Here is a 13,757-nt window from a genome sequence, read left to right as displayed (position 1 = left end):
AAAAAAGCATCCGATTTGACCTAAAAAGACATTTTCTTTAAAGAAATATTCACCATGTGTTCTAAAAATGTACATACGTGTTGTGGTCAACAGTTTTGTTAATTATAGCTGTAATAAGTTCTAACTAGGGATCATGATTGCGTGATTTATTTGGTCCTTCAAAAATATAATATTTATACAGATCTTTTCGCGAATAAATATTTTAAACATATCAATGTTTATAAAAAACTTTAGGCGGATCAGTACTTTAGTTCATTGTAACCGTTTTTCTTTTGTTGTAACCGCGTTTATTGGGTTGGAACGGATAAAATAGATAAAATGAGAATAGGGGGTAGGAAAAAGAAAAGTTGTTCGTTATATCCAGCGTTCGTTATAGACGTATTCGTCTGTAAATTTTTATTTAAGCCTACTTTTAAATATCATATATTTAAATATTTGAAACAGTGCTTAAATTCGTCGCTATCCGCTTCTGTTTTAAAGCGGGCCTGAAAATCGTAAAAAATTGTAAAAAATTCTATTCGCGGGGTAACAGCTTTTGTTTGTTATAGTCGTGGTCGTTTTAAGAAGTTGAATGTGTGTACAAATATTAAGAAAATTTCTTTGGAAACATAAAACTTTGTTCGCTATAAACGCAGTTTCTTATAACCGATGTTCGCTATATCCGAATTTTACGTTGTAATTCTTTGTTTTATCTTACTTTTGCATATAAAGCAATAAAAATGTATAAAAAGCCCACATATCCACCGCTATTAATTTTTGCCTCAAAAACAGGCCAAATTACCTATAGTGCACTTGCTTAAATTTGGGATTTGGTCTCTTCATAAACCAAAGGAAATTAATCGTTGCATTTTACTTTATTACAACTCGTGGTGGAGGGTATAACAAGTTCGACCTTGCCGAACTTAACGCCGTTCACATTTGTTTGTGTAGTAATACTTTTAAGTTGGTTGGTCAAATTTCAATCTCCAACTTAAAACGCGTTTTTCTCGAAACTCAATTTTTTGATATGTGTCGCTCTTTGAGTAAATGAGCGATATATTAGCTGCTGCAACAACAACATCTCTAGGCTTTATTTATATTTGGTATTCAGGATTACTCCCAGATATTTAACTCGCTAAGGATTTTATCAGAGTTACAGTGCTGATGTTTCTGTCTTGATATATGTATGTATGTATGTATGTAGTAACGTTCTCAACTTTTAGAGATGACCCAACAAAGAACAATTTCCCTTGTGGAAGGATTTCTTTTCTTAAAATGTAGCCATTGTATTGGTTAGATTTTTTGCGCCCCTAAAAAGGCAAAAACTTTAAAATAAAACAAAAAAGATTTTAATTTTTTAAGAAAATTTTTTCTCGATTTTTCTTTTTCTTTTTATTTAAATATTAAAACATAATTTTTTTGTTTCTTTAAAAATAATAATAAACATAAAAAATAATACAAAAAATAAAATTATAAAAATAAAATTAAATATAAAACTAAACACAAACTAAGGAGAATTTTACAAATGTGTGTGTGTGGTTGCGGTGTGTGGAGGTGAGTTGTGGGTATGTTGATGTGTTGAGGGTGTGTGGGAAGTGATTTGTGCAGAAGTGGTGGTTTTTTGGAAGTAAAAAGTTATGGTTAAGTTAACTAAATATTAGAAAAATAGTTTAAAAATAATATAATAATTAAGAAAAAATAGATATATTACAATTATGTGGTGTAATAAAAATAATAATTATTATTTTAATTATCATTATTATTAACAAAAAAATAACGTCTTCAAAATAAAACATAATTTATATTTATTACAAAAATATAGGTGTGTATATAAAGCAGAGGGGGAGAGTTTAATACAATTATTTTTTTAATGTGGTGTGAATTTTAAATAGCTTCTTTTATGGGGTTTTGTGTGGTTTTTTTAATTATTTGTTGTGTGTGTGGGTGGTTTTTCTGTATAAATAAAAAATATACATTTTTTCTTTATTTTCTTTAATTTCTTCAAAAAATTACATTTGTTTTGTAAATTAAAAGAAATGTTATATGTTAAAAAAGAGAATATTTTTTCTTTCACATATATTATTTCATTAAATTATATTTTTAAAATATAATTATGAAATAATGTATTTTTATGAGTTTTTTCTTTTTTGAAAAAGTTAACAACAATAATAATTATTTTTATATAAATATGTATGGTTTTTTATATGTATAAACTATATATAAAAATGTTGATATGATTTGATTTTTAATGTGATATAATAAGGAATTTTGGTGAATATGTATGTGGGAGGGGTGGGGTGTGGTGAATAATGCATGGATTAGTAAAAAAATAACACAAAAAATAATCATTTATTTTTGTTTCTTTCTTTCATTCTTGGTCGATTATTGAAGTTTGGTTTTGTTTGTTGGGGGAGGAAGTTCGGGCGTGGAGCACGGGGCTTTAAGTAAAGTTTGTTTTTGTTTCATTAAATAATAATATGTAGGTATGTATGTATGCTTTTATTATGTATGTATGTATAACTCTTAAGCCTTACAAACTAAAGTTGCCATTCAGTCAATCAGTCGAAACTTTTGGGATGTGTTTCTATAAATATTTTTCATATATTCTTTGCAAAATTATTATTTTTTCTGTTACTCATTGCAGCTAACAAGAGATTGCAGCCGCATTCGGAGAAAAAATAATATTTTTTTATGATTCATTTTTTTCTTTAAGTTAAACGTCTACTGCACTGGTATTTTTTGTTAAGTGTACTCTCGTTTTAAATATTGGTTTTGTATTGTATTTTTCTTTCTCTTCTTTTTCATCTTTCTCTTATAAGTGTTTTTTGTATAATACAGTAAAGTTAAGCTTTGTTCTCTCTATACAACAACAAAATTCTCAAAGTCTAATGCGCTTTGTTAGTTACTCTGTGGGTAATAATAGAGAAAAATTGTGTACATTTTTCTCTCGGTGTAGTTTGTTGGTTGTGGTTGACATAACGAAGGAGCCAAAATTTCTCGAAAAGAGCTTTTTTTTGTTTCCATACTACTCAGCACTCTCACTCTTTCGTTTATTGTCTCTGCATTTCTTCTATAAAATTTTGTCACTTTGTTATTTGTTTTTGTTGTTTACTATTGCTAGTTGCTAGTTACATCCTCTCTCAGCCTCTCTTTATTTAAAAAAGTTTATCCAAAAATAGCTTTTCTTTCATTTTTTTGAAATGGAGCTTGGAAAGTGGAGAGTTTTTGTGGTGGGAGCAATTCAGCTGCTGACACCTTGACGTTTTGTTTGCTGTTGTTGCTGCTGCTGTTGTTCGGTTCTTCTGTGGTGTCTTCGTGGCCGTTTGCATTGGGCCGAACAGCACTCATCAAGGGGGGCTGCCTCAGATTTTTCAAAGATTTTGCGCTTGGCTGAGACTCGTGTTTGCTGGCAGGTGGAACGTGAACATCTTTTGCGATCACAGTTGACTTTGGAGTCCTAAAGAAAGCAGAGAAAATAAAGCAAAATTAGTCTCCAAATATAAACCCAAACGGAGATAATTTAGAACTTACCTTGCATCGACACTTGATGCACTTCTGTTCACCATGTGAGGCCAAAACGGGATGCCATTCCTGACCATTTTCATAGATTTTATTGACCACCTTACAGCCACCTTGGGAAAGTATCTCCTCAGAGCTGCGCACATTGGCCCTGGTAGGAGCTTGATCTTGTAGCACATTGGGATTTGATGGACCCATTTTCTCGGCTCCACTGGAAATTTTACCCTGGGGACACACTTTGCAGCAGGCCTTCTTGTCAGGACGATAGGCTTCCTTTTCCTTGCACTTTAGCGGTGGACAAACCATGCGTGGACATCTAATTTCCAGGGTCAAGGCATCACAGGTACAGGTAGTGCAAGTATCAAAACCATTAGGTGGCAAAAATGGATGCCATGTTGCACCGGCCACATGGAATTGATCTCCCAAACGACAACCACGTTTGTGTTGTTGGTCTTCCTCTTTGTTGTTGCTGTTGACATTTTGTGGCACACACATGGCACAACATTCACCCTCGGCCTGCACCAATTCCTCATTCACCTTGCAATGCACCACAGGACATTTAATGGGTTCACAGGTAGCGTGTCCTCGCTGGCAGGCACACATCTGGCAAGTATCTTCCGTGCTGCGCCATTGTTCAGTTTCGTCATAGAAACGTCCCGAGTGATAGCATTTTGTGTCGGCTGTCATAAACACATCATCATTACGATCACCGGGCAGAAAAACATTGGGCACATTGTTGTCGGTGTAAATGGGGAAGCAGTGGGCGGGTACCTTTGTTGATTTCAATTTGCCGCGCAGCAGCAATTCATTTCTCTCCTTGGAATGAACCTCCAAATAGCAAACACTGGATTCCAATTTCACCAATTCGTTTGAGGGCATATTTAGCACGAAACCTTCCATATAGGAGCCGGAGAATTCTTCCAAAAGTTTGCGTGTCACTGGTGCTCCTATGGCTTCAATGGGTTTCTCTTCCAAGTAGATTTGCAGGTCCTGGGGATGGGACTGGAAGCCGCTCAAGGTCAATTCGTAGTGAAGATTGCACTCATTGTCAATGGATAACCAGGCCATGCCCATGGCATGATGAGGAGCCGAAACTGAGTGTTCAGATCTCTTGAGCAAAATGGGTTCAGCGGAGTCGCGGGCATCCGCCACAGGACGTGGTGCCAATCTTCCTCTAATCAAACTGGTTTCACGGTCCACAGCAATGTTAACACCCAAATCACCGTTATACAAGGCCTCAACTACCTTGTGTCCCAATTTATCCACAGTACCAATGGCTTGATTAAAATTGAAACTGGGTGTAAGATCCTGCAAGACAGCCTTGCGTTTGCCAACATCTTCAATTAAACTGATTTCAGGGTGATCTCGGGCATTAACCTGGTCAGTTTCAATGTTGTAGGCCAGTGAACCATCTGTGTTCAAAAATACCCAAGCCAAACCACTGCTGTTGGTTTTCAATTCCGAGTTGTGGGGGGCCAAAAGGGTTTGGAAAATTTCGCAAGTGGTGCGGGTAACAATGTGGCCCTGGATCCTTAAACTGGGGTTCTTTTTGGATTCCACGGTCAACAACAATTTGCCACGAGACATTAGACGCAAGTTCTCTTTGGAAATGGGTGAGGAGATTTCCAAAACATTAACTTCTGATGAGGGCTTGCGTACCTTTTGCACTTCATCCAACACAACTTCACGGCGATCGGGAGATTCAATGCGTATATTCACAGGAGCGTCAACATAATCATCAGGAGCAAAGACCCCGTTGAAAACCAAGGTCAAATGCATAGAAGAGGCAGCTCCACTGCTGGTTGAAACAATTGCAGTACCACCTGAACCATTTAGTATATCAGATTTTGAGCCTGGGGCAGGTTCCATTAGGGCGCTAAACAACTCCGATTGCAGGGCAGTGTATTTGCCAATTTTACCCGCCAAAGCCAATTCAGTTTGGAATTTGTTACCACCCCACAACAGGACAACATGTAAACGTTCTTCACGCAACAGACGCTTGTAGTCGCGGGGTACTCTGCGCCAAACACCACATATTTTACCAGTGACATTTTGATAAATCGATTGGGGTCCGGCGGGCAGTTGGAGCTGATGTTCCTCCAGTATTGTGCCAGCATCATCAACAAATTGTATGGCCCGAGGACGATTAACCTTGGATGAGGTATAGAAGGAATAATACAAATTCTTTTTGTGGAACATAAACCTTCCGGTGGCCACAATATTATGGGGATTGTGGGTACTGTACATGGCTTTCATTTCTTCACCTTTCAGAAAGTGGGAGGTGCGTCCAGTTAGGAGGGCAGCGAAATCTGTAAAGCCAAAAAAGAACGAATAAAGAGTGATATATTAGCCAGGTTCTAGGTACAGAACTTCATTGATGGGAGCGTAGGAAGTGTGTAATTTGTTATTATACTTACGTTTCATATTGCGCTCCTCTTCTTCCATTGGTGCCGGTACATCTAAGGCCATGGTGTCTAAAATTAGAAAGGAAAATGGTTCAAGAAATTAGAAAGGAATTACTTAGAAAGGAATTACAAAGCCATAAAAATGTCAACACTTCTTGAATGAATCCAGCACTGCTTTGAGTTGTTTTCAAATCCCAATTCCTACTCCTGGGACAAATAACAGGAAATTACTTTGCTAGAAATATTCAACTCACTCTCTCCCGTGGAGTTATTGTATCGAAACACAAAAAAAAAAACAGCAAAAGAATAGATGCGGTACCTTCTTGGGTTTAAAGACCTTGAATGTGTGAATAGAGGAGGACCCTATTACACTTACACTCACGCACATATATCAGCCAGCCAGCTAGCCATTATTTAGCTAGCTGTTTGACATAATACCCCTAACAAGTTACCGCCTCTTGGCAACACCCTGCTGCTGTTGATGATGGTACACGTGATTTCTCAAAAAAAAAAAAAAAAGAAATATCCGTAAAACTGCCACATAAAAGGTGAGCCACTAACTCAAAGAATGTTACGGCCGGTAAATGATGAAAACAAGGTAACCAAAACAACAACACCAACAACCGAGAACACCATTGAAACCAATTTTTGTTTTTTGAATTCTTGGAAACCATTGTTGCTTGTTCTCAGCTCAATGAAAAATGGTTGATGATGGGTTAAAAAAGAACTAGCCATACGTAAAACAACAACAACAGCAACCACGTTAACTATTAAACATGGATTTGTGTGATCAGGTTGTTGTGCCCCGAACTGAACTGAACATAACAATGGCCATGTTAAACAATAAAATTGGAAATTTTATGGAAAATCGATTTAAAGAACACGGGATTTCGGTTTTATTTTTTGGTTGAACATAAAGAGGTGATTGGTCGTTTAACAGAAACAGGAGAATGGGGGGACGAGAAAAGTAAGTCTTTACAAAAGAATGAATTGGTGCTGGTGTTGGTGGAAAAAAGGTGGTGAAATAAATTAAGCCGGATATCCGTATTAAATAAAATACCAAGAATTCAAAAGGAATTTGAATTCTTTTTTTAATTTTCATTTCAATATGGGGGAAAATTCTACAGTTTTCGAAGTGGAGACTTGTAGAAAATGTTTGGATTTTTCAATAATTTAGTGTTTTATAAATCTTTGATTTCTTTTCTTTTTATAAAAATGGGTTTCTAAGAAATTTTGTTTTGATTTTTAGCATGTTTGGACAATACAAATTTTCAAAAGAGAATTACTGTGTAAACCATTTTAAATAAATTGAAGACTTAAATTCACTTAAATTTCACAAAAATATATTTTTGGGTCAAAATGAGCAAGTCTAAAATTATTTTATTTATTTTGTTTATTTTATATAATTTATTTTACCTTTTTTTCATTTATTTTGTTTATTATATAAATTTATTTTATTTTTTTATATATTTAATTTATTTTATTTATTTCTATTTAAATTTCATATAATTTCCCTTAAAAAATATTAATATTTGAAAGTCTACACCAGTCCAGACTCCTTATTTATTGCCGAAAAAATTAAATATCGTTATTTTATTGCCATATCGATTTTTCTATAATCAAAAATGCAATCTCCAAAAGTGGAGACTTTTTAAAAAATTTCAAATTTACAATAAATTATCACTTTTGCCTATTTTCCACTAAGGCTCATATTTTTTAAAATGGAAATTAAGCATTTTGAAAAGTCTCCAGTTAGGAAAATAAAGAGAAAACCAAGAAAATTGTATATTTTCGTTATGCCTTAATGTTTTCTTTAATTATAGTATTATGTTTTGTTATATATTTTCTCTAGGGTTTTCATTTATGTTTTGTTAGTTTTGTTTTTAATATCTAAACATTTGCTAATATTCAATCATTTGCCATGTATGTGTCATGCCAATGATTAACATAAAAAACGTTCATTATTATGTTGAGAAACAAACAAAAAAAAAAAACAAAACATTGTCTCACTCATAATGAACTGATGAATTCCTTAGCTAATCGTTGAGTCGTCGTATGCTTTTTGTTTGTTGTTTTAATAGCTTAAATAGATTAAAATGTTTGCTTGTGTGAAAACGAGGCAGGAAAAGGGGAAGCTGTTGGTTGGTTGGTCCTGTTGTCAAGAAATATTTCAAATATTTTAATATCTTTGTTACCCCAACTCTTGTGTTCCTCCTCCTTTTAACCCACAAGCAATCAACATTTAAGGTAATTCCAATGAATTGTTGTTTGCTATGCTAAGGTTATTGGCTTTATACGCTGCTTCTTCTTTGGTCTATCATTTCGTGTAGTTGTGGCAAGCAACAAAACCTATAATTCTGTACAAATTCCTTTATATTGACTTTTCACTTTTACTCTGATGATGACGATGACGACGACGGCAGATGCCTGTCCAAGTCATGCATTTGGGGATCATATGATTGCTAGGAGTTTGTTTTTGTTTTCTGCGCTCCAAAAACAATGAAATGTTGCACAAGTTGAGGCTGTTTGTTTGTTGCATGCAGCAGCAGCCTATAAACATTATTATGGCCATATAGCGACAATGGCCAATGATGGAGGTGCTTAGTTATTTTATCAACTAACATGAACTTGTTTCCATAATAGTTCATGTTGTGGCCATAAAGCTTGCACTGGTATAATAAAAACAAGTTAAATCATAAGCAAACTACCAGCATTAGCTTGGCAAAACTATGCAACTCCACCAGCACCACCACCACAATCATGATGATGATCATAAGCTGGCCACTTAGTTAGCCTAGTAGTAGTAGCTGTTCGAAACTCTCCACTGAATTGCATAGTTTTGTAGTTTGTTTGGTATGGGGCCACCACCACCACTTTGAAGTGGAGTAGAAGAAGTTGGCTTGCAAGTTGGCGTTGTCGTTTTTACTAAATATGACTTCTTGGAGCCAAAGAAGCTTTTCACAAAAAACATCAAAGACTTGTTGAGTAGTTTCGTTTTTTATTTTGTTCAGCCAACTGCCAAATTTGGTTTAGAAAATATGCCATTTTTTAACCAAAAAAGTCATTACTTTGGCTTGCTTTTCTTTTCAAAGATAGAGATAGAGATCTGTGGACTACAGAATTCTTAAAATTATTGTCAACAACATATTTAAGCCTTAGCTGCTGAGCCCAACAAATCATTTCCACTTATGTGCAGAGCATTTCAAGTGGCCATCATGCCTCATCATTGTCATCATTATCATTAAAATTAACACAGCAGCAGTAGCTCCATGGTAGGTAGGCCTGGTTACGATCTTTTTTGTAATTTATGCAGCAAGGTTTCTTTGCTGGTTTAATTATAGCCCAACCAGCCCAAAAGGGTCTTGTGACATGTATGCCACAAATAATAATTGCCAGGAGAATTTTAAATAATATATCACCCCTTTTTGGTTTGCCCTGCTGGAATATTTAATTTTTTTGCTTTTCATGTTCCCTTTTGCTCCCTCTGGAGGGTTTCATAATGACATAACTCGAGCATTTTAACGCTTATTAAATTATCTCATTTTAAGGAATTTTTCATGATGTCTACCTCTATCTGTGTGGACGAATGGATTCCTTGAAGGAGAATGTGCCGTATCATTAAAGATCTCATCATTTAGATTTTGGTTGGTAGGGAGGCGGCTTGTTTTGCCTTGACAACAAGCCAAGTAACGCTGCTGATGCTGCTGCTTGCTCTGACGAAGACATTGAGATGATGCTGCTGCTGAAGCTAACTGATGATCTCAATGATATGAGGAAACAGCGGGAGGGTCAACAATGCTGCCAAACACACAAAAAAGGTCTGCTTATCTTGAAGCAAGATCTGTATTTTATTGGCCCAAAACAAAAATGTGTACAGAACAAAATTTATGGCAGCGGAGAACGGTAACACACTGATAATACGGGCGACGGCAAAAAAGTGGCACAACAACAATTAAATGTCCAAAAAAAAAAGAAGAAAAAAGTACACCAAAAATTGAATGGGCTCTTGACATTTTTTTTACAATATTGTTGTGGTTGCTACGAAGCTTGTCCTTTTTTAGGAATTTTTGGAATTTAATGACACCATCAGCAGGGCAAACGGTGACAATATTTTGTTTGTCTTTCCCTGGCTGATAACGCCAGGATAAGCCAGTCAGCCATGTAGAGGAACTTCAAATGTTAAAGATTATAATCTTAACGATGGCCAGAAACACAGCTTAAAACCAGGCCAATCCAGCCAGGCGGCCAATGTAATAAAAACTTTAACAAGATCAAGAAGAGCGGAAAGAGAGTAAGGTGGAGACTCATATCGCCTCATGGGATCTCTTCACTTGCCAAGTAAATAAAAATGAAAGTCAAGTTAATAAATTACGGGAGAAGAAGACAAGACAGGGGGTTTTCAATTTCACAGCAATTCTTGAGAAATTGTGATTGAAAGTCTCCACAAGGAAAAAGCAGCAATTAAAAAGTCACATAAAATTTGATATTTTCAATTAATTGTTAACACATTAAAGGGGGTTTCTTGGGAAAACATTTTTTTTTTCAAAAGGCGTACGTTAAGCTAGGAAAAATATTTCAAAAAATAAATTTTAATTAATAAATAAACTCTAAATAAATGTTGATCATTTTTTCAAAGTTTAGTAAAGTAAAAAAAATGTTTTATTTTCTTTAAAAAATTACAAAAAGTGGAGACTTTTCGAATATTTGCAAATAAATTTAATTTTTTAGACCGAAATATAAAAAATTTTCAAAGTCAAATAAAAAATAAATTATATATTTTTTTTCAACCATTCTTAGAAAAAGTGGAGACTTTTTGAATATTTACAAAAAACGTAAAATGTGAATTGCAAATGTCATTTAAGCAAAATTGAGCGGCTTTTGATAAATTTCTTATAAAAAATTAAATATTTAAAGTTTTTGTTTAAAGAAAATTAAATTTAATTTATTTTTTAGAACAAAATAAATTAAAAAAAATTATAATTTTACATATTGAAATCTTATATACATTTTGATAATTTTTTAGATCACAATATATATTTTTTCAAGGTCTAATAAAGTAAAATAAATAGTAAAATTAAAAAAATACAAAAAGTGGAGACTTTTTGAATAGTTAATTTTCTTAATTAAATATTTTTAGGCCAACATATAAATATTTTTTATAGATTTTGTTATATTTGGCCTAAGAAATTAAATATTCAAAATTATTTTTTTTTTCAATTTTCACGAATAGTGAAGACTTTTTGAAAATTTACAAAAATGTAAAAATTTTTTAAGGAAAAATTGCAAATAGAATTTGAGGAAAATTGCGTGACTTTTGATAAGTTTCTTATTAAAAATTTGAGTTTGGATTTTTGGTTTGAAGAAAGTAATAAATTTAATTTATTTAAAAATTTCAGAATTTCCCTTAGGAAAAAATGGCTTGAATTACATTTGTTTAGTGTTTTTTTTTTGCTGTCTGCTACCCTGTCTAACTATTTTGTTAGTTTGGTTTTGTTATTTATTTATTTTTTTGGCTTCTCTCTTTTTTTGTCGTACTATTTTTGCTAAGATGACGCCGTCAATATAGTATGTCTGTCTGATATACTGCTTATTATGTATGCTATTCATGCAGAAAATTACTTAAATCAAAATAAGGTTAATTTTTTTTTTCGTTTGATTTGTTGGTTGATTGTCTTCTACTACTACGTCTTGGCTTGGTGGGATTTGCTTCGTCGGCTAAGATAACTGAACATTCTTTTTTAAATATTTTTTGTTGTTGGATTTTTTCTTCTAACTTTTGTTGTTATTTCAAAAATATAATTAAAACAAAAAATACCAACAATTTATTTTTTGTTGGCTTTTGGACACTCTTCAGTTTTAGTTCAGGCGATGTAGTCATACTGCTAGTAGTATTTAGTAGATAGATAGCTAAGAGGAGAAGGAACATCATTAGAAAGCTGAAAACATCATTATGATGGGAAGAGGATGATGAACGCTGGCTTGTGGTATGGGTGGTGGACATGGGGGCGGTAATTTTTGTCTGCATGATGATGATGATGCCGTCAATTGACGTGCTATTCTGCTGCCGTTCTGTGGCAAAATACGCCAAAAGACATAGATGTATGTGTGCTGAGTAGCGTTTTGAATGTTGTTGGTATCTCTTTGGGATTTTTGGACGACGAGGTAGATTTTGTTTTCTTTTTTTTTTTTTGTTAAATTTTAACGCGTGTTTATTTGGCTTTGATAGACATTTTGTTGTTGTTGTTTGTTTCTTTCTAGGTTTATATGCTTTCAATTTATTGACCAGAAGCTGGATGGCGGCGACTATCTTGTTTAAATATACTTTTTTAATAATAAAAAATTAACAAAAATATATCAAAAGTGAGACAGCAGATGTTAATTTTAAATCAAAGACAAGTGAATGGGGGGGAGGGCGAAGGGGAAAGCCATAACTATTTTGAGATATTTTAAAATTTGAACTTAAAGGCTTTGAAGTTTAATTTTGGTTGTTAAAAATGACTTTGTAAAAACTCATTTTGTTTTTGATTTTTTGCACAGCAGAAAATTTGTCATTGATTGTCTATTTTATATTTAAATTTTGCAAAAATTTTTATATATAAATTTATTTTTTGTTTATTTTGTTTTTGGCCTCCTCCACCCAAGCGCTCATAAAATGTGCTAAAATATGTTTATTGTTATCGAAAATGACAAAAATGTTTTATAAAATTTGCAAAATAATGTCTTAAATATATTAAAAAATATATCTAAAGGCAGAAACAACCACCACCCAATCCACCTAGTGGCATCAAAGTAGTCTCAAGTAAAAGGTCTCCACTGCTTTTTCTTATTGTACGACGGGGGCGTAAGTGTAATTTAAAAGAAAATGAAAAGATCCACTTTTTTGCTGCTTCTTCTTGTATGTCTGGCTAATCTATAACAGACAATTTATTTTGCCATGCCTGAAATATTTTATGATTTATGTACGGCGAACAAGTTATTTATTGGAGGAGACGGAGATGCTAGCCAGACATATAACACAACAAAAATTATGAATTGTGGCTATGAAAGATGGACGTCTTTTTGGTTATGGCTAATGTCCATCACAAGTTTGTATATATAACAATGTAGTGGAGATGATTCATTCAAGAAAATCTGGCTTTAGGAAATTCATTTTAACAACGGAAAAAACTTACCATTTTTATCACCGGGACATGTTTTGCAACATTTACCGGGCAGCAAAATGGGATCATCGCACAAAGCTGGTGGGCATTCATTTTTTATATTGCGACACTGGACACGAGCCACAATGCGGCGTTTTTTGGGTACCTAAAATTTAATGGAAAAAAATTCAAATTAGAAATATAATAATAAAAACTAAAAGATTAATAATAAATTTTAAAAAATAATTGATAAGCAATAAAATTAAAAAGATAGTAATAATTTCAATTTTTATGGAAATTTAAATTTTTACAAAACTCTCCGCTGGATTTATGTCTCTAAAAGTTTAAAAATTTAACATTTTTGATTAACAATAATTGTTTATACATTTTGAGACCAGAAGTATTGCAATTTTGCAATTTTTGAAAAGTCTCCAATAGTGGAGACTTTTCGCAAAAACCTCAAATCTGCTTCTTTGCAAAGAATTATCAATTCGCACAATATTTGTGGGCATACAAACTTAATCTAGGCACTGTGAGAATCTCTACAAACGTGTAGACTTAGTTAAATTAAGGAATTTTTGCAATTTTTCTTTCAGAAATCATAAAACTAAGCTATGAGGAACAACAAAATGTTGTTCATATTGGATTTATGTGACAATTTGTTGAAAAAAATAAGTTAATAATAATTATTATTTTTTAGAATAAGTTTTTATAA

At 33.3% G+C, this 13,757-nt stretch overlaps 1 protein-coding gene across 13 annotated transcripts in view; it reads right to left on the bottom strand.

Annotated features, from left to right (window-relative positions):
* Positions 1 to 2,790: 2,790 nt before the first annotated feature.
* sog (chordin short gastrulation) overlaps positions 2,791 to 13,757 on the bottom strand; it is a 190,755-nt gene continuing 179,788 nt past the window's right edge. For all 13 annotated transcript variants that reach the window (XM_073973283.1, XM_073973284.1, XM_073973286.1 and 10 more), the window contains 4 exons: positions 13,076 to 13,208; positions 5,916 to 5,972; positions 3,511 to 5,807; positions 2,791 to 3,436 (listed from right to left, as the gene is read on the bottom strand). In XM_073973283.1, the coding sequence (XP_073829384.1) occupies positions 3,221 to 3,436; positions 3,511 to 5,807; positions 5,916 to 5,972; positions 13,076 to 13,208 (2,703 nt within the window). In that variant the 3' untranslated portion in view covers positions 2,791 to 3,220. The remainder of the gene's footprint in view (positions 3,437 to 3,510; positions 5,808 to 5,915; positions 5,973 to 13,075; positions 13,209 to 13,757) is intronic.

Source organism: Musca autumnalis, unplaced genomic scaffold, assembly GCF_047663935.1.
Source record: "Musca autumnalis isolate F117 unplaced genomic scaffold, ASM4766393v1 scaffold_3, whole genome shotgun sequence".
NCBI classification, from domain to species: Eukaryota; Metazoa; Arthropoda; class Insecta; order Diptera; family Muscidae; genus Musca; species Musca autumnalis.
Note: the sequence above shows the minus strand (reverse complement) of the source record. Positions and strands in the feature narration are given on the sequence as shown.